This window comes from Pelophylax lessonae (genome assembly GCF_965119305.1).
Source record: "Pelophylax lessonae genome assembly, chromosome: 2".
In the NCBI taxonomy this organism is placed as follows: Eukaryota; Metazoa; Chordata; class Amphibia; order Anura; family Ranidae; genus Pelophylax; species Pelophylax lessonae.
Window position 1 is genome coordinate 121,316,657 of NC_138769.1, and position 26,781 is coordinate 121,343,437.

At 45.4% G+C, this 26,781-nt stretch overlaps 1 protein-coding gene across 2 annotated transcripts in view; it reads left to right on the forward strand.

The window, feature by feature from the left end:
* The window catches only part of NSRP1 (nuclear speckle splicing regulatory protein 1), a 134,346-nt gene that overhangs the window by 95,648 nt on the left and 11,917 nt on the right, over positions 1-26,781 (forward strand). For both annotated transcript variants that reach the window (XM_082246773.1, XM_082246774.1), the window contains exons 4-6: positions 7,931-7,987; positions 10,120-10,248; positions 25,838-26,045. In XM_082246773.1, the coding sequence (XP_082102899.1) occupies positions 7,931-7,987; positions 10,120-10,248; positions 25,838-26,045 (394 nt within the window). The remainder of the gene's footprint in view (positions 1-7,930; positions 7,988-10,119; positions 10,249-25,837; positions 26,046-26,781) is intronic.

The following is a 26,781-nucleotide window of genomic DNA, read 5'->3' on the forward strand; positions in this document are numbered from 1 at the left end:
ACAGCTGGCTGTGGTTTTGGACTGGATATTCTAGATCCTTATGGTCTCCCAGCCTGGCCAGTGAGCATGAGCAGGTTATAGTCCAGAACTAGGCCTTGCCACGACACCGCCCCGATGGATGGGGATGAGCCTGAGAGTGGACAGTCTCGCTGGGACGCATTGACCTGGAGTCGCAGTGTACCCCCTGGCTAGAAGCACCCTCATCCCGGGTAGAAGGTTGACTGTTCGGAGTGGCACCCACCTGGTACCGTGGTATGGGGAGTAGCAATGTCCCCCCAATCCTCTGACCGTCTCGGGGTGGATGTGGCCACCCCCAGGAATAGTCGGACCCTCTGGGCTCCCTCGGTTCCCCTGGCCTCTGGGATGTTAGGCCTACCCCCTCCAAGTATTTTCCCCTACCTACAGCAGGTCCTACCCCCAGGGGGTGCAAATATTGCAGCTGCGGCATTTTTTCTGCGGGGGTGGCCTTGTCCTGGTGGGGTCCCTTGCTTGGGACCCTCTGATGCCCCTTGTCTGGGGCCCCTTCTGGGGGTCTGGGAGACCACATGGCGCACAATGGGGGCTACCATTTTGCTGTAGATTCATGCTTTCTTTTCTCCTATTGAAATGCATGGGCAGCCTTTTTTTGTTTCCCATAGGAATGCATTGGGTGGCCATGCATGGGTAGTCCACAATCACTGGACAGGCGAACGACATGTAACACAAAAATCTAGCTATGAAAGGATGTGCTTGTCATTTCCTGTGGCAGAACGTTTTACTTTCTGTTTCACAAGATCGTGCTGGCAGTCTCCTGAGTGGTTTGGTAAAGTTTCTGGGGTCTCCTGTAGGTTTTTCTCACCCACTCTGCTCTGATTGTTTTGGGTTGGGACCAGGTATACCTCTAAGTTAGTGGTGGGATCGCGATTTAGCGACTTTTAAAGTGACACTGCATTATTTTCATCTCAGCGTAAAAGAGAGTCCCAGGGTACTATTTCACCTACAGACCTTCTGCGTCGCAGCCCCTGTCTGCAGCAGTCTTGGAAAGCCTGGTGTCAAAGGTAGATTTTGTATGTAAAAGTGTTGCTAGCTGCAAACACCCTCTGCCTTCGCCGCCCTTGGTAGTTTTCTCAGATTCTGAGGCAGATATGGCCGCCGCAGATGCACCCCACCCTGAGGGGTTGGTGTCTTCGCATTCTGACGGTGAAGAGGACCTGTCCTCGTCCACTGCTGCGTGGGAACGCGCAGTGGTGGAAGCACTTATAGTTTCAGTGCAGGAAACTTTAAAATTGGCAGATGAATCTACAGTGTCGGGTTCACAGATGTCTTTTGGTTCCCCGAAAACCGGGCAAGGTGTTTCCTTGTCTGGAGCTTTTTGATGATCTTGTCAATGAACAATGGCGGCGCATCAGGCACATGCTAGTAGTGCCCAAGCGCTTTAAACGCCGTTCTCTTTTTGCAGATGCAGTTTCCACTAGGTGGACCGTGCCACCAAAGGGGGATCACCCGATTTCAAGGCTGAATTAGTCTACTGTGGTTTCCGATGGAAGAATCCCTGACCTTCGCACACCCTGTGGATAGATGGGTGGAGTCTGTCTCGCCATCTACACGTGCTAGCGGGTTCCATATGGAAAACAATATTTGTGAATGTTATGGTGTCAGACGGTGACTGGGTGAAGTTACCAAAGGGTAACTTGGAAGCCGAGCAGCTCCTTCCAGCGGTGCTAGAACTAATGGACCAGATGGCTCATGCCCTGGTGTTCATGTGTGATGCATCCCTGGATGCGACTCCCCTAGTGGCCAGAGTGTCAGCAGTGGGGGTTTGCGATTAGACGCATGGTGTGATTGAAAAGCTGGTCTGCAGACAAGGCTTCCAAAAAGGCTTTGACAGACCTTCCCTTTTATGAGGGAGAGGATGTTTGATCAACTCGTCCAGAGGATCCAAAGGCCTTACGGGGGAGGGGGGGGGGGGGGAGTACTCTTCTTCCTCAGTCCTCTAAGGGCAAGGCGCCACATCATAGATGGGGGCCTTCCTTCACTGCTCATAAGCGGTTCTTTTCATACCTCTGGGTTGCAAGAAAAAGGGAAGCCGTTCAGGTCTTCTGGGAGTTCTAAGAAGACATGGTCAGGTAAATCGGAGACCGGCCAGTCCGGATCTGCAGACCAATCCTCGTCTACATGGAGGGGAGCCCTCACCCGCTTCTGGGGTGGTGGGACGTCTTTGCTGCTTTCCGGGACCTTGGAATTCCTTGATTCAGGACAAATGGGTTCACGAACTGATCCGATCAGGGTACAAGATCGAATTCCGGTCTCGTCCGTCAGACAGATTCTTCCTGTCCAATCTGCACTTATCTCCAGCCAGATTAAGGAATCTACGAGAGGCGGTACAAGATCTGCTGTCGCAAGGGGTGGTTGTGCCAGTCACACCCCCCCCCCCCCCCCCCCCAGGAATGCTTTCAGGGGTTTTATTCAAACCGGTTTACTGTGCCCAGAAAAGAAAGCAAAGTGCGTCCAATTCTGGATCTCAAGGCTCTGAATCGCTTTGTGCGGGTACAGAGGTTTCGCATGGAATCCATTCGAGCGGTAGTGGCGTCACTACACCAGGGAGACTTTTTGGCCTCCATAGATATCAAGGACGCATATCTACACATCCCTATCTACGCTTGTCACCAGCTGTTCCTTAGCTTTGCCTTAGCAGAAGAGCATTATCAATTTGTGGCGTTACCTTTGGTCTCCCCTCCGCTCCCAGGGTTATTACCAAAGTATTGGCCCCGGTTTTTGCTTTCTTGCGCCAACGGGGAATTGCGGTACTGGGGTGTCTGCGCGATCTTCTATTGAGAGCAGACTCTCATTCAGCCCTGATGAGCGACCTGACGATCACTGTCAGCTCCCTGCAGGAGTTTGGGTGGAACATCATTTTCAAGAAGTCCACCCTGATACCTTCCTTGATCTTCCATCCTGCTTTACAGTTGCTGGCTTTAACAGCATAGCTGTTGAAAGCCAGGTGTTGAGGGATAGAGGTCTTTCTGACTCTGTGATTCCTATGCTATTGAAGGCTAGGAAGTCGACTTCCAAGAAGATACATCATAGTACGTGTAAATCGTACATTTCATGGTGTGAATCGCTGAAGGTGCACAATCGCTTGTTTTCAGTAGCTAGGGTTTTGGCCTTTCTGCAAAAAGAGGTTGAACAGTGGTTGGCTTTGGGCACTATCAAAGGCCAAGTGTTGGCTTTGGCTATATATTTTCAACGCCCGTTTGCTACGCATGCCATGATTGATACTTTCATTCAGGGAGTGCGCACTATGGCTCCTCAGACGGTCCCCGCTACCTCAGTGGGATCTGAATCTGGTATTTTCTGTTCTTCTAAAACCTCCTTTTGAGAACATTCAGGAGATTCCTCTGCTTTCATTGTCTCAGAAGGTTGCGCCTTTTTGGTTGCTATCACTTCTGCCCACAGGGTATCTGAATTGGTGGCGTTGTCGTGCTGCACACCTTATTTGGTGGTCCACAGAGATAAAGTGGTACTCCAACCAAATCCGACCTAAGGTGGTTTCTGATTTTCATTTGAATGAAGACATTGTGCTGCCTTCACTCTGTCCCAAGCCTAAGCATCCCAAGGAAATTGCCTTGCATTCTTTGGATGTGGTTCGGGTGATCAGGGTTTACTTGGCGGCCACTGAGTCTTTCAGAGAATCAGATGCTCTGTTTGTCCTTACTGAGGGACCTTGTAAGGGATTGGCTGCATCTGCTGTGACCATATCTAGATGGATCAGGCAGACGGTTGTTCAGGCTTATTCGTTGAAGGGTCAGGTTCCTCCGTTCCCTGTGAAGGTGCATTCTACTAGAGCGCTGAGTGCCTCTTGGGCTTTTCACCATCAGGCATCAGTGATGTATCTATGTAAGGCGGCAACTTGGTCGTCTGTGCATATGTTCACAAAATTCTACAAAGTTGATGTGTTGGCATCTTAGGATGCCTCTTTTGGCCGCACGGTTTTACAGGCTGGGGTTTAAAGAGTATTTTCTCTTTTGAGGGTGTATGTTTTTTCTAGGTGAGCTCCAGTTCTTCCTGGCTGAGCTCCATATTACCTGTTTGGCTACGTTTAGCCTTTTGGGAGTTACGTTCTTCTTTGCATTGTCTTGTCACCCCTCATGAAAATACTGCTTTTGGACATCCCAATGGTCTAAAGAAGATATGGAGCTGCGTTAACGATGGAGAAAACTGGATTTTTGTACTTACCGTAAAATACTTTTCTCTGAAGTTAATCATCAGCACCCACCCCTCTACTTCTGAGTGAATGGGGTTTTTTGTCTTCCAAACACTGCTTGCAACGAAACTAGATGCTGTAGCAGAGTGTGTGGGATTATGCCTGTAGGGACAGCCCCCATAGGCATGGTAAAGCTTTGTCCTGCCTAATGTCTTATTCCTGATGGGAGGAGCATAACCCAATGGTCTAAAGAAGATATGTGTCTGTCGAACTTCAGAGAAAAGGATTTTACGGTAAGTACAAAAATCAAGTTTTTAAATCGTGGTTTTCTTTGCTGAGCCCCATTGAGTTGCCTTAATGGCTGTCTGCCAAACCCTGACTGAATGGACCAAGTGCATTACCCGAGAGCCTAGCTACGTTTTAATGGATCCCTCTGTTCACCACCATCTGGAACTTTTTCCTATAGCCTTGTGTTACTGAGTGAACAGCTTGGCAGATGTGTTTCGACAAGCTCTCCAAGCCCTCTTCCAAGTAAGAGTGCCCTTCTAAGAGTGTGGGGGGTCTTTTGTCAGTCTTGTTGGCCCACTGGTCCAAAAAATCTCAGACAAATCAGTCCAGAGGGTCATCCCTCCTTTTCTGTGTATCTTCTGGCCTTTGTGGACATCAAGGATCACATTCTCATCTTTCCTCTTCATCGAGGTGCTTACCTCCGTCAAAGTGCTACTTTGTTCTCAGAGCATACTGTCCACATTGAAGTCAGAGAAAATTAGAATGTGAACTTTCACAGCTGTCAGCATCTGGATCCAGAGGAATGGACTCTCCACCAGGTTATGTTCATTGCCCTTTTCCATAAATGGGGGACGCTAGGCATGCATCTTTAAGTGTCCAGATCAGGGACGTGCGGTGAGGTCAGTGGCTGGTGAGGCACTGGCTGGTATCAGTCAGATACAATCCCCACATTATTTAGTGAATAAATCCTACATCAACATTTAGTAAATAAACCCCCACAGCGTAGCCGAGCGCTGTTAGATGAAAAATGTAATCTTCAGCCAATTGGTTATGCTTAAAAACCTTGGTGTTAGAATGCAGGCAATCAGATTCCCCCAGACAAATAAGCGTCTGGTGAAAGGAATCTATTGGACAGCAGATTTTTATTTATTTCTGCATTCTGTAACAGCCCTGCAAATGCTGAGATTAAAACAAATCCTTATGCTGGTTAAATTAATAGGGTTTCACATAGTACAAAAAAATGGGGTTAACTTTAGTGTTTTTTTTTTTTTTTTATTTATTTATGAAACACTCCTGTGACCTACGGGAGAAGTATGGCCTAACGAGCTTTGGCCCTACTTCCCCTTTTAACCATTTCCATACCACAGTACGTCATATTACGTCCTGGGCTTTGGGTAAGGCTATCTGAATGATACCTGCAGCTGCAGGCATCATTCAGATATAATTTTTTTCAGGCGGCAATTCCCTTCACCGTAAGAATAATCATAACGGCTGTTCATATGCTTGCCAGTGCGATCGGCTAGCAAGAGACGGAATCAGCCAGCAGCGGAAGTACACCATAGAGAATACCGAGGACCAGATGGGCCCCGGCAGTCTCTAGAACTCTGAGGCACAGGCGCGACGTTATGATGTCACGTCCGGCCTGGCAGTTGTAAATACTGCTGTGATCTCGGCTGAAAAGCTGAGATTTTTTTTGATCTTGGGCTTTTCAGCCTGGAGGAGAGATCTGGGATCTTATTGACCCCAGATCTTTCCATAAAGAGGACCTGTCATGCACTATTCCTGGGTTGTTTACATTGCTTGTAATATGAATAAAAGTGCTCAAAAAATGTTTTTAAAGTGTAAAAATAAAAGGATAAAAAAAAAATAAACCATAAAAAAAAATGTAAAGTGTGCGCGTCTCCGTGTGCACACACGCAGAAGTGAAGGGGGAGGGGGGGGATCTCAAGAAACCTCAATTATAGAGAAGCTGTCACTGCATTGTATGCATACAGGTTCTCTTCACTGTACCCCCCCCCCAACCACCCACAATCACAGCACCCCCAACCACCCCGCAATCACAGAACAGCCCACAATCACAGGACCCCCCCAACCACCCCGCAATCACAGGACCCTCCTCCCCAACCACCCCGCAATCACAGGACACCCCCTCCAACCACCCTGCAATCACAGGACCCTCCCCCCAACCACCCCACAATCACCACCTGGCAATCACAGGACCCCCCCCAACCACCCCGCAATCACAGGACCCTCCTCCCCCCAACCACCCCGCAATCACAGGACACCCCCTCCAACCACCCTGCAATCACAGGACCCTCCCCCCAACCACCCCGCAATCACAGGACCCACCCCGCAATCACAGGACCCCCCAAACCACCCCAAAATCACAGGAACCCCCTCCCCTACTTACTGAGGGGGTCTGTACTGGGAGGGGGGCTTACTAAGTGGTCTGTACTGGGAGGGGGGCTTACTAAGTGGTCTGTGCTAGGTGGGAGGGCTTACTGAGGGGTCTGCACTGGGAGGGGGGGCTTACTAAGTGGTCTGTACTGGGAGGGGGGCTTACTAAGTGGTCTGTACTGGGAGGGGGGCTTACTAAGTGGTCTGTACTAGGTGGGAGGGCTTACTGTGGGATCTGTTCTGGGAGGGGGCTTACTGTGGGGTCTGTACTGAGATGGGGGGCTTACTGAGGGGTCTGTGCTGAGAGGGGGGGGCTTACTGAGGGGTCTGTGCTGAGAGGGGGGCTTACTGAGGGGTCTGTATTAATTACAGGATTAATTAGCTAATCAAAAAAACACTCAATTAAGCAAAAAAAAATTAAATAAAAATAATCGTTAGATTAGTCGACAGACAAATTAATCGTTAGTTACAGCCCTAGTTAAGATGAAATGTGTTGAAAACAAACATTCTAGAAACTCAGTGGGAACACAGATTTTAGCTTTTCCTTGCAGTTTTCATTAGTCACTGCTACCAAAGAGCTTGCACTCTAATGTTCCCCACCAAACGCAAAGATCTAATCTTTCTTTAGGCTCTGTTTTGGATGGATGGTAACTAACCTACCAAGTATACTTTTGGCTCTGTGTACATGAATTCTAACCTAAATCCAGTTATCATGTTCATAGCCATTCAGCACTACCGGGTCATTTTAATAAGTGTTATGTAAAAAGGTCCTAAAATGATAAACTTTTGATTTTGAGAAGCTTACCACTAGATAATTTAATCTGCTTTATATTTTTCAGCCAATATTTTTGTGTGCGTTTTCGGCCCTTTTTTTGGTTTTTACATATTTAAGTCTTTCTAGTTCATTGTTTGTCAAAAAAAAAAGGCTGATTAAATAATGTCATCATTTGTCTTGCTCTTGTGAGGTTTGCATGTACAGTCCAGCTGTGTGTATGTTAGAGAACGGTGATGATAGGATACAGTGTAGTAAATAAGTTCATCACTTGTTATTGGTGTAAAAGCAACTGGTGTTGAATGAGGGAAAAACAATGTCTTTCTATCGCTGCATTCTAAAGGGCCTCTCTGATAGCAAATGGAGCATGACAGCCATATACAGATGGTGTTTCTTTTCTCTGGAAAAGCACACTCTTGGAATCTCATAGATCACATATTAACACGAACATTATACATTTTCATAATAGATCAGTATAGTGTGTCGTATAATAGATCAGTATAGTGTGTCGTATGTATTGAATCAATATGCAAATCAGCAAATATATTAATGGTATATTTTTTTTTCAGACTTCAGTTGGGGAGAGTCTAAAGAAGGAGGCCCTGAAGAAGAGAGTAATGAAGCAGGTACTGTGTAATATTCAGACTGTTTTTCTGAGAGATTGTACTCCACAAAAATGTAATATATCATATTTCAGCAATGGGTTAATAGCTGATGGATGAATTACTAAGTTCTTAGAGCACACCAGCAGCACCTCAGGGCTAAAACGGCATCGCAAAGTTAACAGCTTAATAAATGCTAACTTTATACTGATATTTAGACTTAAGCCAGCCAGAAATGGATCAAAATTCGGCAGGTTCAGCTGAACCATCCAAATTTTGATCCATCTATGGGCAGGCTGGTTGTACAGAAGTCTATCTCCGGGAGGCAACCTGACTGCATTCTGATCTGTGCATCAGTTCTGCACGTATTTACACTTGGATATGCACTTGATGATCCACTTTTCATTGACTTTTTTAACAGGCTACCTGCAGGGGTTTGCACAAAACATCTGAGCCTCCCATGCAGATAAGGATGATCCTTTGTATGGGTTTATGGAAAAATACACTTGAATGGATGAGGCCTGAAAATTGTCTCCTGTGATTTTATTTCACATCATTTTGGATGGTGATAGCACGGTAGAGTGAGAATAGTATATATCTACCCTGGTGTATATGGTGTAATTGACACCTTCTGCCATACAACTTTAATTATTAGCACTTTAAGGCGCCATGCACCAACGTTTGTCTTGGCACATCCATGGTAATTAGATTAAGGTGACTGAGTTTCCTGTGTTTCTATGGGTTATGTTTCTGACGCTTGTTAGAACTAAAGAAGCTTCTTAAATGAATAGTGAAACACATTCCCCGATCAGCCATAACATTATGACCACCCACTTCATATTGAGTATGTCCCCTCTTTGCCCTCAAAACAGCCCTGACCTGTTGGGTCATGGACTCTACTAGACCTGTCAACATCTCAAACTCATGTTCCTCAAACCATTCTTGAACCATTTTTGCAGTGTATCAGGGCTCCTTATCCTGCTGAGAGGCCACTGCCTTCGGGGAATACCAATCCCATGAATCTGTGTACTTGATCAGCAACAAACGTTAGGTAGGTGGTATGTATCAAAGTAACATCCACACGAATGTCAGAAGCGAGGTTTCCCAGCAGAACATTACCCAAAGCATCACACTGCCTTTACCAGCTTGCCTGCTTCCCATACTACATCCTGGTGCCATCTCTTCCCCGGGTAAGAGGTGCACACACATCCGGCCATCCACATGATGATGTAAAAGAATACATGATTTATCAGACCAGGCCAACTTCTACCATCGCTCCTTGGTCTAGTTCTCATGCTCACATGCCCATGGTCAGTGCGTTATAATTGGGGACTTGTCAAAGTCACTCATATCCTTACTCGTTCCCATTTTTTCTGCTTTCAACATATCAGGGATAGCATGTTCTCTTGCTGCCTAATATATCCCACCAACTTTCATGTGTCATTGTAACCAGATAATTAATATTATTCAATTTGCCTGTCAGTGGTCATGTTATGGCTGATCAGTATAAGGAGTTGCAGTGGCTGGCATTAAAAAGAAAAGTTAAAACAAAGGTGCACTTTAAGTACAGTGCTAATGGCTGAAAACTAGGTGGTAGTTAGTATGTAAAGGAAGGAGTGGGACAGTTCTTCTTTGTGACACCTGTACTACTAGAAACTACCCGTTTCCCCTTTTTTAGTTTAGCTGAAATGCAAAATTCACATAGCATGATTTCATATTTGTTTGACTGAAATTTTGGATGAATGCCTTATTCAGGGTTATTTCCACTGACTAATATCCACTGCAATAATAATACCTAGAAGTCATATATGTTGCCTAATAAGGTCTGGAGACTATCAGGAGTTGAATGTTTTGTTGGTATTTGATGTGTATACATTATCTTTATTGTACAGAAGCTCAATAAATGATCACTTAAAATTCACTTTTGTTTCATTAGAAATGTTGTAAATGTATTTCTTTTTAAACCAGTAGATTACATTTCTGTATAACAATCCGGTAAATATCCCTTTATATAGCTGACAGGTGTGATACCCCACCTGGCCTTTTATAGTGAGGGGGAAGGGGGGCTGGGTAGTATTTGCCTTAATCACCCTTAGGTCATTGTAATAAAATGTGATAAATTACAGAAATGTTCTTGTTTATATATCTCTTCCAAGACCAAGCTGGGGATGCAGAGAGCCCTGGAGGAGGATCCCTCTGTGTACGAGTATGACAGTATATATGATGACCTGCAGAAGAAAAAAGAGGAAGATACAGCTAAGCTGCTTTCTGGGCCAGATAAAAAAGTATGTATACACTGTCCAGCATACTTCTCTAAAGTGCCCAACTGTATAATTTTGAGTTTTTTCTGAAGCTATTGGAAAGTACAGTATTCTGAATAGAATTTGTATGGGCCAGTTTATACTGGAAAAAGCTTCCTTATGGATGTCATTTAAAAGGAACCTGTCAGGCTAGAGGTATTAGAGTAACTATTGCTGACTTGTTAAAGGAGGTGTACGGCCAAAGCTCATTTGGCTGTACATCTGTGGATCACAGGAGTGCAGTTTGTTCTACCCGTTTTCAGCAGAGAGCGGGCTGAAGTCCACTCTCTGATGACGTCACAGAAGTCAGTCCAGGCACCGTGTCATGGCGACCAAGGAATTGGGATCCGCCAGGTGCCAGAGCCGGCCGCTCCCCACCCCTCATCAGACCAGCGCTTCAATGAGAGAGGAGGGGGCAGAGCAGAGAGCTGCGGACTGACAGTCAGCAGCTCTCTGCTCGGGGAGCTGTCAGAATCAAGCAATCGGCGCTGTTCGATCGCTCAGCTCTCAGTGCAGAGGTGCCGATGCTGCATCCACCTAGGTAAGTATAAATGGGGGGGGGGGGAACAAACCCCATACTTTTCTTTTAAAGGCAGGCACTAGGTTTTGCTCTTCTTATGCTTCCTTCACTGCTTGGTAAGTAATCAACCTAGAAAGTATATATGGTGTTGGGACCCCTGGAATGTGCATGTTTGTTAAAGTGGAAGTAAATCTTCATATTGTTTTCAGCCAAGGAAGCTGCCATTTTGGTCCATGGTTAATCTTCAACTGCCATGATGCTGCACATGTGATCAGTTATGACACCAGCCATTGGATGGTTAACAGTTTGGTTAAGAGAACAACCAATGTGATAATTGGCAGAATGTTAGTTTGTTGAAACTGTTGAAGCAATGCATTTAATAAGCTTTTGTTTGCGTCAGGACTGCTTCTCTTACTATTTGAGTCAATAGGAACATAAAAGCAGGTTGATGCAGCCTTGAAGAAGGTCAACTGTATGTCAAATGTTGAATAAATAATGAATCTACTGACAGAATCATTATGTAATAAAACTATTTCAGGAAGGACTACTGTATTAATAGTGGATGACTACATCATATATGTAACTTTTTTATATGTTGCCTGTAGTTCTACTTTAAGCTAAAGATGATCATAAAACATGCACCTTCAGAAACGAGTCCACACTGGGAGCAAAACACATAAGTCTGTTTTCTCAGTATGTTGCTGTTTTGTAATACATTTGGGACTTTTTTTTTTATCAGAGTACCATCACCTCTTATGCTTACCATATTCCTATCCTGAACTATGCACTTTAAGGTTTCCAAAAAAAAAATGTGATACTGTGTAAAATTGACATAAAAACTGAATGCAAAGATTTGCAAATCTAATAAACCCATATTTTATTCACACTAGAAAATAGAAAACATGTTTAAACTGAGAAAATGTACTGTTTAAAAGGATAAGCTCACCTTTAGGAACATGTTACATGTTCCACCCGATTTTAGGGTAGAACATGTAACATGTTCCCAATGCTCCAGCCGCCGCCCGCTGCCCCTCCTCCCTGTGGCAGCAGTACAGGAAGAAGTTCCCTGTACTATCTCCGCCCATACTTACAGAAAACCTGCTTGGTTTTTACACTGAATCTTGGGGTGGCACGGCCGCCTGCAGTACGGACCGTGCATGCTGACGATGCGGCTGACTGCGCCCGACGCATTCCCCCCAGAAGGCGTAAACTGGGATTGGAGTACAGTGCGCATCACATTTTAAGCTTTTATAGCAGAAAAACAGAACTTCCGCTGGCATGACTTTACAATCACTTTAATAGACTAAGATTATTGTGCTGATTGGAAATTGGAGGAGCTTGCGGCATGTCACGCTGCTACCAACGGGGGACGCGGCGGCCATTTTCCTGGTGGGATACCGGGTTTAGGAGACTCCACATTACATGCCTTATCTTTCCAGCCAAATGTAAGTTGCCACTTGTCATTTTAACACATAATAAAGCCATTTGACAATATTACGCTATGGGAGCTGTCCTTTCTCTCCATATGACTTATCCCTGAGAGGAGTGGGTATGATCAAGGAAGGAGCTGGTGTGGGACCTCTCTTATTGCAGATCTAGGCTTGACCCTCCACTAACTATGATTCCTGTAACAAGGATCATGGTGTTTTGGTAAGAGGCCACTTCATTTCCTATGGTGGCGGCTGTCTTCACACTTGGCTTTGGATTGTGGAATATTTGCATGTTTGCATCTTTGGGACTACACAGCATACTTTTTGTGGAATCTCTCCAATATGAATCATATTGTTGTGCATGATTATACCATGGACTGATGGACTCTGTTCATTTTCATTGAAAGTTTATAGCGCTACACCATTTACCATTACTATTTCCCCTAGATCTGGTTTCTCTGATTCAGGATCAGGTGTTGGCGGCTTATTGATTGTCTTCTCTAATTAAGTGTGTTATTCTCATTACGCGCAGCAATCCTCTCAACAAATAACTGACAAAACCTTGGCTGATGTAATAAATTGAATTATTGGGGCGGGGTGGGGGGGGGGGGGGGGGAGTAGATAGGCTATATGCATGTACCTGAGATTAAAAGGTGTCTAGTTGAGGTTACAGTCCCCCTAAACATCCATTCATATTGATGTATTAGTTTGGCAATTTTGTAGCTTTGTTTCTAGAGGGTGTTTCTTTATTGAAGCTCAACTGGTCTAGGATTTGTGGCATTATGTTTAACATTTTGCAGAAAAAAAAAATCTAACTGGCTCATACTGTGGGCTTTGTAAGATATCAAAGTAACCACATGGTCATTAATTTTCTCTGCCACTAGTATCTACTCTTGTCGTCGTGATAATGTGCACCCCAAAAAGCTATATGAGAGGGCCCTGGGCAACCATGTTGTTTAGAATTCCTCAGGCAGTCATGATAGTTTTGTAGAATAGGGACACATGGCAGCAGTGATTCCCTTTCCATAATCCAAGGACCTGCATCTCCTGTAATCGCAACCCCTTAGACTGTTCCTGAAGAGGTCAAATGTGCAAGTGAAAAACAGTCATTTTGGGAAGATACCAGTAACCATTAAAATACTTGATAAAAAGAAAAAACAAGCGGCGCCAATCTGAGTGAAGCAAATGGTGAAAGGTTAATAGTTTTATTAAATTAAAACTCACATTTTGCACAAATGTATGGTCTTTAAAAGGACCAACATACTGTGTGCCTTGTTTCATGGTGTCCTGGGGACAGGCGATGGTGTGTGGCATCCCACATTGCCGGCCGCGCCTGTGGATTCCGGGGCACCAGAGCAGTGGACAGAGAGGAGCGAGCCTATCGTCACCTGGGGTCTAGAAAGGCAGCAGGGGGCGTGTCCTATCTGGCGTGCGTTCGAAGCATGTGTGCTCCTTCATCAGACCTCCCGGGCAGCCATTGCTCCTGTGGTTATATAGGTGTAGCGGTTCTGGCGGACAACAAGTCGCAGTACGCCGGTCCCGCCCATCCCAAGTAAACATGCCAGGTAGCTGATAGAAGCCTCGGGGATAGACAGAGGCAGAACACTGTGCAATTATTAGGTCATATTAAGATATAGATTAAAACAAAAATAGATGAATTAATAGTAAATAAAAGCCAAACTAGGGGGATCATCTGTAGATGTGCATGCTCATTGCACATGCATCCCTAACAACACTTCACCAAGGTGTGGGTGCATGGGCAAGGCGCACAGGCACACTATGGTTTAGAGGATGGACTGAATTTCCAGGTCTTCATTGAGACCCCCTGTGTGTCATACTGTCAAGGTTATATACCCAGTATGTTTCCCTCTGAGGCATTCTGCTCGGGGAAGGTCTTTGGATATGGATTCCAGAACCCAGACTTGGAAGTTCCGCAGCAGATTGTTGGTGGAATTCTTTGAAGTGTATCGGTACAGCGAATTTGTCATTTCCCTCCTCCACTCCACTTCTGTGCTCTCCAAATCTCTTCAGTAGTGTTCTGATAATGGAGGCCACATGGGCTAAATAAACAATAAATGACAAATTCTGATGAGCAAGTACAGAGATTGTCAATCTGATTTTTTTGAGGTTTTCCCTTTTGTGGTGAACTGTTTAAGCCCATGTTGTACATGCTTGCAGGTCAGGCATTTCAGTTTCTCTATCGCTCATTGACAGACGTAGTCTTCTTGATTCTCAAGAGCTGGGTTATGTTGTCTCCGCAGGAGTAGGACTAGGCAGAAAGACAAAACGTTCTGGCTCCACCTTAGGGGCAGTCCCTGAGGGTATATCCTCCCTCTCTCTGCTACAGGGAATCAGTTTTTTTCTGTCTAGTCAGGAGTAAGGACCTAAGTTCCTTGCTGGGATCTTTTGGTCCTGGCAAGACTTTTTTTTCTCTAAGAAAAAGACATTTTTTAGGTAGTTTCTCCAGTGTTTTTTCCTGTGAGATCTTCAAGCAAAAATGCCGGACTGGGCGACACTTGTGGTCACCCCAGCCGGCCTACGAGCGCGCGCAGACCATGGCATTGCGCTTGGTCGGCCGCGACATATTCAAGTAAGTATGCGGGGCCGGGCGACGGGCTGGATGTTGAGATCCAGTGGTCACCCCGGTTTCTGCCTACGAGCGCGTGCAGACCAGAGCTCCGCGCTGGGTCGGCCGCGACGGAGTCCCAGTGAAGGGACTGACTTTGCGAGTTAAAAGTCTCGCTTGGACGCCAGGTACCAGAGAGTCGAGGCGTCCACAAACCCCCACCCCGGTGGAGAGGGTATTGTGAAGAGAGGGTGCCTGTCGGTTCGGTATGGTGAGTAAACGTTCCCTTTTTTCCTCATTATGAGGCAGTATATATTATGGGCCCCTCCATATATGGTCAGTATATATCTGATACTTACAAGTCCCCCTTGTAATACAGCATGTGTTTGTGGGAAGTGGACTTGGTTCAAGAGCTAACACTCTACCCAGCAGACTGTAACATTACAGCAGACATAGGAGGTATAATCCTACCTTATGTGCAGTGTATCTCTGTAGATCCATATGTCACCTCTTAGCAGAGTGCAGGTGGATGTGCTGGGAAGACGATATCGGCGGTCCGCCGCCATTTTGCCGTAGACCGTATGCATGTATGTCCTCAGGTCACGCCAGCCGCCATGTTTTTGGAGTCTTATGTCTCTTCTATGGGGGCGGCCATGTTTTGTGAGCCCAGCTACCTCGTGGAGGGCTGGGAACGCCGGAAGGCGTACACAGGGGGCGGAGCCACGCCTTCTACCCGGGAAAAAGCAAACAGCTCCTTCCAGTCTGTGTAAGACAGACGCTGACTGCAGTTGGTTGGAAACTGCACTGCATCGGTTGGTGAGCCTTGGGGGTCCCTCTCTCTCTCTCTCTGGGATCGAGAAGCAGGTACTCTGAGGGGCGCTATTGCGCTAGGGGGAGACACACAAAAAAAAAAAAAAAAGTTTTTTTGTTTTTGCTGGCAAAGGTGTCCTGTATTAACATGGACCCTGCCACTCATGTATCTCCTCCGGATCCCCTCGAGGGGTCTGCGGGATCCTCCAGCACCCCATTGACAATTGAATCATTGTCAGCTATTATGGAAACGTTTGTGTCCCGGGTGGAAGTGGCTTGTCAGGGACAGGGCGCAAGAAAGCGACCCCCGCCTAACCCCTTATTATCTGAAACCTCGGATTCAGACTCTGAGCCTATTTCTGCAGTTGCAGGTACTTCATCTGGGATTGGTGTCTCGGGTCCTGTCTCTTCAGACAGTGAGGAAGATGTTTCGGCATCCGCCATAGCCCGAGAGGAAGCGTTGGTAAACGCACTCATTGTATCTGTTCAAGAGACCTTAAGGTTACAGGGTATTCCATCAGAAATAGCTGAAACTGAGATCCCTTTTGGGACTAAAAAACGCATCAAAGTGGCGAAGGTTTTTCCATTGCCCAAATGTTTTGGCAATCCAATCGAAGAAGAATGGCGTCTGCCAAAACGCACGTTTACTATTTCTAAACGCATTGACAGGCGTTATCCGTTTGAGGAAACCCTTATTAAGAAATGGACAGAACCACCTGTGGTGGATTCACCAATTGCTAGATTGAATAAAGCCACGGTTATTCCTTTAGAAGACGCTCCGTCTTTTAAAGATCCAGTGGATCGCAAGATAGAAGCTATGTCTCGCACCATGTTTTCCTTGATTGGATCAGCTTTCAGACCTATAATAGCTATTGGTCTGGTTTCGCAGGCTGTAACTGAATGGACCAAGTGGTTACGCCGGGACTTAGAAGAAGTCCCTCAGGCGGTATCAGATTTGTTGGAACAAATGATACAGGGGTTACAGTTTGTGTGTGATGCGGCGTTAGACGCCACTCCATTAATGGCGCGAGCATCAGTCTCAGCAGTGGTTCTCAGGCGTACACTGTGGCTAAAAGGTTGGTTAGCCGACCAAGGTTCCAAAAAAGCATTGGCTAATATCCCCTTTTCAGGAGAGCGTCTATTTGGAGCCAACTTAGATGAGATCATTAAGGATCTCACCGGTGTAAAGAGCACCTTTTTACCGCAAAATTTTAAAGGTAGAGGAACTCGTCAAAGACGAGGGCCTTCTTTTTCTGCTCACAAGAGGTTTTTTCGTCCAGCGGGTGAAAAAACTAAGTCCTCCAAAGCTCCTGCAGGAGGCGTCAGGGGTCGTTGGTCGGGCAAGCAAAAGCCCGCCCCCTCCAGACCTGAAGATAAACCATCCAAAGCCTGAAGGTGCGCCCCCACCCATAACTGGGGTGGGGGGACGTCTTCGCCGGTTCCCGGATCCATGGCTTTCCAGAATCCCGGACAAATGGGTTTGCGAAGTCATAAGGTCAGGGTACAAGATCGAGTTTCGATCTCTCCCACCGGCGCGATTCTTCCCTTCCAATATCCGACTATCCTCAGATCGTTTAGAAGATCTGCGGAGAGCAGTCACAGATCTACTACAACAAGGAGTGGTAGTCCACGTTCCTTGGACAGAACGGTTTCAAGGGTTTTATTCAAACCTATTTACAATACCCAGGAAAGAGGGCAAAGTGCGTCCAATTCTGGACTTAAGAGCACTCAATTCTTTCGTCAACATAAGAAGATTCAGAATGGAGTCCATTCGCACGGTAGCAGCCTTCCTGCATCCAGGGGATGTCCTAGCGTCCATAGACATCAAGGACGCCTATCTTCACATTCCCATTTTCGCAGGACATCAGCGTTTTCTACGCTTTTCCGTAGAGGAGAACCACTATCAGTTTGTGGCGTTACCTTTCGGTCTCGCCACGGCTCCGCGGGTCTTCACAAAGGTGTTGGCCCCAATGTTGGCACTTCTGCGCCAAAGAGGTATATCGATTCTAGGTTACCTAGACGATCTTCTGCTTCATGCAGAGTCTCCTCAGACCTTGCTACAAAACATAGAAATTACTATGATTTCTTTACAGGAATTCGGGTGGCTGGTGAACCAGCAAAAGTAATTTCTGGTTCCCACCCAGAGGCTCGAATATCTGGGTCTAATTCTAGACACAGTCAGGACAAGAGTTTTCCTTCCGGTAGGGAAACTCCGAAAGATTCAATCAGCAGTCCAGTTGTTACTGTCCAACAGCTGGTCTTCCCTTCGGACTTGCATGAGGGTTCTGGGGTTGATGGTGGCTTCCTTCGAAGCAGTCCCATTTGCCCAGTCCCATACCCGAATTCTTCAGCAAGAGATTCTTCTCAGATGGAATCGGAATCCGGAATCCCTGGACAATCAGATACGATTGAGCAAACAGACCAGAGAGTCTCTGGTTTGGTGGCTTCGGTCTCCAATGCTCAGCCAGGGAAAGTAATTTCTGCCAATATATTGGACGATAGTGACCACGGATGCCAGTCTATCCGGATGGGGAGGAATTCTCGGTCAGTTATCTGTCCAGGGACTTTGGTCCCCGGAAGAATCCAGGTTACCGATAAATGTATTGAAACTGAGAGCGATCAGACTTTGTCTGATTCACTGGACCGAGCAGCTCCAGGGCAGCCCGGTTCGGATCCAGTCGGACAATGCCACGGCCGTGGCTTATGTCAATCACCAGGGGGGCACCAAGAGTGTCCGAGCGGCCAAAGAAGTGGCTTGCATTCTTCGCTGGGCGGAACGATTTGTTCCAGCAATCTCTGCGGTGTTCATTCCGGGGGTGGAGAATTGGCAGGCAGATTATCTCAGCCGTCAGACCCTGGATCAGGGGGAATGGTCCCTCCATCAAGACGTTTTTCACCAGTTGTGCCTACGGTGGGGCACCCCGGATGTGGATCTGTTGGCATCACGATTCAACAGGAAAGTTCAGAGATTCGTGGCTCGCTCCCGCGATCCTCTAGCAGAAACCGCAGACGCACTGATCGCCCCATGGGGGCAATACCAGCTAATATATGCCTTCCCTCCTCTCGCGTTACTGCCAAGACTTCTTCGCAGGATAGAGGAGGAAGGAATCCCAGTAATCCTGGTAGCTCCGGACTGGCCTCGTCGAGCTTGGTACGCCGACATGGTCAGACTGGTGGCGGACGTCCCATGGAGACTTCCTCTCAGGGAGGATCTACTGTCTCAGGGACCGATCTTCCATCCTGCTTTACGATCGCTGGCTTTAACGGCCTGGCTATTGAGACCCAGGTGCTGAAGGACAAAGGTTTGTCAGCTTCAGTTATTCCTACTCTAGTTGAAGCAAGGAAAGCGACTTCCAGAAAGATTTATCATCGCACATGGAAGTCCTACATTGCATGGTGTGAACCTTTGGGGTTCCGTCCTCGGTCTTATTCGATTAGTCGAATATTGGCTTTTCTGCAACAAGGGGTTGAGCAGAAACTGGCCTTGAGTACTATCAAGGGTCAGGTCTCAGCATTAGCCATCTTCTTTCAGAAGCCTTTGGCTACTCATTCCTTGGTGCGGAACTTCATCCAGGGGGTGCGACATCTGGCTCCGCCAGTGCACGCGCCGTTACCCCCCTGGGATCTTAATTTAGTGTTGTCGGTTCTTCAGAAACCTCTCTTTGAAGATATTAGGGAGATTCCTCTACCCACGTTGTCCCAGAAGGTGGCCTTCTTGGTGGCTATTACTTCTGCACGCAGGGTGTCAGAACTGGCCGCATTATCTTGTCGTTCACCATATCTGGTGGTTCATAGAGATAAGGTGGTTCTTCGTCCGAATCCATCCTTCCTACCAAAAGTGGTTTCAGAATTTCATCTGAATGAAGAAATTGTATTACCTTCCCTGTGTCCTAAGCCCAGTCATCCTCGGGAGTTTGCTTTACACTCCTTGGATGTGGTCCGGGCGATCAGGGTATACTTGAAAACGACAGACTCGTTTCGCAAGAAGGATTCACTTTTTGTGATCCCAGATGGACCCAAAAAGGGGGTTGCCTGCATCTGCCGCGACCATTTCCAGGAGGATCAGACAGACGGTAGTGCAGGCTTATTCTATTAAGGGTCGGGAGCCCCCGTTCCCTGTTAAGGCGCACTCCACTCGGGCACTTAGTGCGTCATGGGCCTTTCGCCATCAGGCGTCAGTGGTCCAGGTGTGCAAGGCGGCTACCTGGTCGTCGGTGCATACCTTTTCTAAACATTATAAAGTTGATGTAATGGCATCGTCTGATGCCTCATTTGGCCGCAAGGTTTTGCAGGCCGCAATTTGAGGAGACCAGTGGTCTACCTCGAGGGTTTTTTTTTTTTTCCGTTGGAAAAATTTTTCTTTAGTCTCATTCTTTGTTTATAATGAGCCTTTAAAACTTCTAGTTTGGCACCGGTTGGGCCTTCTAGATTGGATTTGATTTTGTCAATCCCACCCCTCATTTGTGGCACTGCTTCTGGATGTCCCAGCTCTTGAGAATCAAGAAGACTACGTCTGTCAATGAGCGATAGAGAAAAATGGATTTTTGTAAGAACTTACCGTAAAATCCTTTTCTCTTAAGCTCATTGACAGACGTAGTACCCGCCCCTCTATCATTGAGTTGGGTTGGGTTAAATTCTCTGTACTGCTTTAAACAGAACTGATTCCCTGTAGCAGAGAGAGGGAGGATATACCCTCAGGGACTGCCCCTAAGGTGGAGCCAGAACGTTTTGTCTTTCTGCCTAGTCCTACTCCTGCGGAGACAACATAACCCAGCTCTTGAGAATCAAGAAGACTACGTCTGTCAATGAGCTTAAGAGAAAAGGATTTTACGGTAAGTTCTTACAAAAATCAATTTTTTTAGAATTGATCCATTACTTTCATGTTAGAGAATGTCAGATGTGAACAATTGATTTTATTACTCGACCTAATTTTACTAGGGGCTATCGTGCTTTTGATATTTATTGCTTTTCTATATGTTATCTTCGGGGAATCCATAATGGATTCTTTGAGATGAGGATCTTCACGAAGTATACCCCAGTGTTTTCGAAAAATATGTTCTATTCTTTTGTTAATTGTGGAACTGAGTGATGAACCTGATAGGTTGGGATTATGTTATCAGAATGTTTTGTTATTGGTGGGGGGAACCTGCCAGAAAGCTAGAGAAGGCATTTTGAACCAGGGGTGATTGATAGCTTTTCTCGTGAAAATTTATTTTAGAACAGATGCCCTTGAGATATGTAGTCCTCATTGCCTGTGCAATTGTGTCTAAGGCAACAAAACTGGCTTTTTGGGATATTGGAGATCCAACGGGGATGATGACCGCTCTATAAATGAAGGAATGAGTTTCTAGCTATGGGCTTCATGTACTTTCTGTCAAAAATGGTAGTATCAGTATGACATAGTTCAAGATCCAGAAAGGCAAGACTATTGTGGTCGCAGACAGATGTGAATGACATACCGAGGTGGTTGGAATTGCAATAAGCAACAAAGTCATCTACCAATGTGCTTGGACCATCCCAGATGACAATGCCATTGATGTACCTGCCAAAAAAAGATTTGATTCCTGGAGAATGGGTTGTGTTTCCCAATGGACTGGTGTTCCCATAGTCCCATGGCCAGATTGGCATAGTTAGCAGCAAAATTAGCCCCCCTAGCTGCGCCTTGTTTTTGCAAGTAGTACTGATCATCAAATAGGAAATAGTTACCCATGAAACAAAAGTGTGTGACATCTAGCATGAATTGTGCCTGTCTGAGGTTGATTAGGGGATCCAGTGTACGAGTTAACATCTAGGAAAACCCATAATTATGTGGGTTCCCAGGTGTTGTTCTTCAGTGTATCCAAAAGATGTACAGTATTCCATCCCGTATGTAAGCAGGAAGTTGTTGAGCCCTAGGGCTGTAGAAAATTTATCAATATACATAGAGAAGAAGTTGGTGATGCTTTCCATTGCTGCTACAATCGGATGTCCCGGTGGATTGTCCAAGCTTTTGTGAATTTTAGGTAGATGGTAAAAATGAGTTCAGTAATCTTCTCTATTGAAGAATGAGGCTTCCGCTTTGTTGAGAATACCATCAGATTACATTAGTGACTAGTATTCTTGCCTCCTCACTAAACCAGGGTAGCAGATCACCATGTAGTCGGGAGTAAGTGTTAGTGAATGATAGTAACCTGTAAGCTTCCTTCACATATTGTTCTCTATCTTGTATTACAATTTCTCCGCCCTTAACCGCTGGCCTTATTTTGATATTGGGGTTGCTGGAAAAATCTTTTTAAGGGCATTTTTTTTCTTTATTGTTGAGGTTAGAGTGTATTGAGTGATGATGGCTAGTGGACTTGCACATGCATTGAATGTCTGTATCGACCACTTGATAAAAACTTTGTATATATGGTCCATTTTGATGGGTGGGCATGAAAACTAACTTGGGTTTAAAACGTGTATGTTGGACTGGTGGGTAGGTGGGTAGATGTTTTGTGAGCCAGTTGGCATATGTTTTATCACCTTCGAGATACAGGTCGTTCAGAAAGTCCAGGGCTGTAGAGTCCATTAAGGTCCTCACTGGTGGTAGGTGGCTCAGTATATAGGGAATGACTGATGTGTTTAGTTTATCCTTTGCTTCTTTGATGTTGTAAAATCGTGTGACTGTGAGGTTTCTAACAAATCTGTTCAGGTCTACAAATAAGGTAAAGGGGCTGGGGCGGGCAGAGAGAGGAAAATTAAGGCATTAGCTTAGTAAGGATATATATAGTCTGTGGACAAACTGTGTGCAGACAGGTTGAATATTTTCAGTCTCTGTAGTTTGCCCCTTTTTGTTGTTGTATCCCCCTCTTCTTCTACCTCTTCTGGTCATTTTCTTTTTTTTTGTGAGGTATGGGGGCAATCACTAAAAAAGGCGAATTGGTCCCAGTTTTATCTTAGGGTGTGGACTATTCCTGGCGGTATAGTATCCATAGTTGAAGTGGTGTCTGAACCCTGTAATGATAGGGGTGGTTACAGAGATAATGGGGGTGGGAAGAGAGGAGGGTCTGATGAGGGAAGACGCATAGTAGAAGTGGAGAAGTTATTGTTCCTCTGTGGTGTAGGTACCTCTATATGTTGGAGTGTAGGATTGAAGGGACCAGCTTTAGTGGGGTCTGGTGGAGTCATTCTGGTATGTTTGGAAGTGTGCCTCTGGGGAGGCTTTACAGTTACTGTTTTTTGTGCCATGTATCCTTTTCTTAGTCCCTAGAGTATTGGTGGCCGTTGGGGGGGGGGGGGGGGGCAAAAGGCTCTAGTAGGATAATTGCATGGGGTGGGTGTTGTTGGGGTCTGTTCGTCCCAGTTTTGATGGATTGGTGCATGGGGGTGGGTAGGTCATAAGGGTTAGGGGTTTGTCCTGAAGGGATTAATCTGTTGTTTTCCAATCGAATACTCTATTATGGTTGTAGTCATCACCATCCCTACATATCTTGTCAAGTTTAGTCTTGATAAGGTCGTTATCGGATTGTTTAGTTTTTATTTTGAGTATGCGTAGCCATCTATGAGGTAGATTGAACGTGTATTGAATGCTGGTATCGTAAAGAGATTTGGCTTTGGTCCTTGAATTTTAAGATCTCGCTGTTCAAACATAATGCTTATCCATTTTTGGGAAATTCAGAGATGTGCTCCCATTTTTTGAGTACCGAAATTTGGGAGAAAGGAATGAGCACCTGTTTGATTCTAAGCCCCCTAGGGGGTTATTTTTGATTCTAAGCCCCCTAGGGGTTATTTTGATAGAAAAAAATTTGTCTCCCCATTGGTGATTGATAGACTACCCTATCTTCTATGTGTCTGAATAAGGTGCATAGTTTGCCATGGGAGTGTTTCTGAATATCATTTGGCAGAAAGAAACTGTTGGGAAAAGGGTGTAGAGTTCCTCCTAGTTATCATATTTAGCGGCTTCTATGGCCAATATGAGGTCCATTTTGTGTACCGTTCTACAGTGTAATGTCAGCGGATAAAAGTATAACACCTATAGACCATGTGGATAAGATGTAACGCACACATTACTGACCTTTAGTATGGTGTTTCTGAGACTGAGTACAGTGAAAATAGGTACCAGCTTAAAAGTAAGATTAATGTAGCTATGGATAAAGTGACACAACCTGTAGAAGTCTTTCAGCAGCTCAAACAACTAGACTTATATCGGCTGCCTGGTGTGTTTACTTGGGGTTGGCTGGACCGGCGTACTGTGACTTGTTGCCTGCCGGCACCACTACCCCTATATTAACCACAGGAGTGCTGGCCACCCTGGAGGCCTGATGGAGCATGCATGCTCCAAATGTGCGCCAGCTAGGATATGCCCTCCACTGCCTCTCCAGTGCCCAGGTGATGATAGACTCGCTCCTCTCCGCTCACTGACCCGAAATCCACCGATGTGGCCGGCAACGCGGGATGCCACACACCATCGCCTGGCACCAGGACACAAGGAAACAAGGCACACAGCGTGTTGGTCCTTTTAAAGCCAAAACATTTGTGCAAAATGTGAGTTTTATTTTAATAAAACTATTAACCCTTAACCACTTGCTGCATTTTTGGATCGGCGCCGCTTGTTTTTTCTTTTTTTCTACATACAGAGCTGCTTCTTACTCTGTTGGCTGCTGATCTCCTTCAGTGCTCCCAGTGTGTCTTACACCAGCACTAATGGACTTCTAATTATGGACTTTATATATTCTCTAGAGCTGCACGATTCTGGCCAAAATGAGAATCACAATTTTTTTGCTTGGAATAAAGATCACGATTCTCTCACGATTCTCTGTGTAACATCTTTTACATTATAAAAAAAATTGGGATAACTTTACGGTTTTGTTTTATTTTTTTATTCATTAAAGTGTATTAATTGTGTTTGAAAGACTGCTGCGCAAATACAGTGTGACATAAAAATTTACAACAATCACCATTTTATTCTGCAGGGTCTCTGCTAAAAAAAAAATATATATAAATGTTTGGGGGTTCGAACTACTTTTCTAGGAAAAATAAACTGATTTAACTTGCAAGCAACAAGTGTAAGAAAAAGGTTTAGTCTTTAAGAGGTTAAACTTCCTTCCTCCGGCAGAGGGAAAGAAAAGATACAATGTAATCATTTGTGTTTACAGTTCAGTGGGAGACTAATGCTGATAGGCTTTTGCAGGAGGCTTTTTTATCGTGCAGCTCTAATATTCTCTATATATATTGTTTGCTCTCTTTCTATATACCATGAATTTCTTTGCATATTATGAATTTTTAATGACATTCTGCCCTATGAACTTGTGACCATCATCTCTAGCTTGCATTTAGTGTCACATAACTGCAGTCTCCCCTTTCAAGCGCTCATCCCCTCTACCTATTAAAATACTTGATTTTCTATGCTTGTACCTTCAATTTTGTAAGTTGATGTAGGGCATTCAGAGTTAATTTTAGAATTGATTACCAGTTAAATGTACAGAAATTGGAGTGGTTGAAGCACATAAGGACACTGGGTTGAACATATTAGTGGCTGTTTTTGCTTAATGGATGGATTTATGTTGTACTCTAGTTGGGACATTGGACTTGCCAAACGCACCCAAAAAAACTTAATTGAAGTACAAAGGGCGTGAGTGATCACCACCTCTCCTCCCTTGGCCTGACTCCCGCTGTGTTTGAATACAGCGGGAGCAAGCTGCCGAGAGAGGGGAGAGTCTGCTGACGTAGGTCTACGTCGCCAGACGTTAACGAGCCACTTTGCCGCAGTGGGCAAGTGGTTAATATACACCAAGTGGTTAATATACACTTATTGGGATTTTTTTTTTTTTTTTTTTTTTACTGAAGACCTGTAGCTGATAACATGTTTATGTAGAAATTACATTTTATTGGATTTGTTTTTTAACAAAGTAGAAAATAGTGTTTTGGGGGGGGAGTTTTCAAAATGTTAGTCTTTTTTTTTCATTTATATATATATATATATATATATATATATATATATATAATATAAAAAGTGGAGACCTTTAAATAGCACTGGTCGAATTGGTAAAGCTCCTTTTTTTAAAGTTTTAAAGTTTATTATATTTTTATCTGTGAATTACATAAAAGAAAAAAAATCATTCTTTATGTTGGGTAGGGACAAAAGTTTTGCAGCATAAACAGGCCCACGGCAGAAACAAAAATTGCTCTGGTCCATAGAGGGTGTAAAGGTGTGAAAGCTGAATCTGTTAAAGATGAGCCAGTGACTGAGTATTTCTTTTCAGTTTGCCTTTATGATTTATTTTCTCTTAGCCAAAGTATATCCAGAATATCTTAAAAGCTGTTGAAGTGAGGAAGAAGGAACAGGAAAAGCGCATGGAAAAAAAGATTCAGAAAGAACGCGAGATGGAAGGGGACGAATTTAAGGATAAGGAAGCCTTTGTGACGACTGCCTACAAGAAAAAGCTGCAAGAGAAGTCTGAAGAAGAAGAACGGGAGAAAAAGGAAGCTGAATTAGAAGGTGACATCTTGTCATTCCCTTTTCTGTTGATAATAATACAAGTTGCACTAAAGTAGTGATCAAGGGTGATCAATAGTATATATTAGGGCTGGGCGATAAAACGATACCGATATGTATCGCGATAGTCACGTGATCGATAGCAATAAAAGACTTTGAACGATAAAACGAAAAGTCCGCTCCGACGGGTTTAAGCTTTAAAAATGGCGCCGCCCGTCGCATACATGTCACCGCGCACGCGCCGCCGCCGCTCGGGAGAGGCCGGGAATAGCCGAAATTACACGAGCGGTGGCGGCGCGTGCGCAATGACGTGGCGGCGCGTGCGCAATGATGTGGCGGCGCCGGGCGGCGCCATTTTTAAAATGAAGGCGCCTCTGGAACAGGTAAGTGAAACCGCTTCACTACCTGCCATTATGCAGGGCTGCGGGCACACTACAAGGGATGCAGTGCTGCAGGCATGGTCTACCTGTACCATGCCCACAGCACTGCATCTCCTGTAGTATGCCCACAACCCCGGATTCTCCTGTACCATGCCAGTACCCTGCATTCTCCTGTACCATGCCAGTACCCTGCATTCTCCTGTACCATGCCAGTACCCTGCATTCTCCTGTACCATGCCAGTACCCTGCATTCTCCTGTACCATGCCAGTACCCTGCATTCTCCTGTACCATGCCAGTGCCCTGCATTCTCCTGCACCATGCCAGTACCCTGCATTCTCCTGCACCATGCCAGTACCCT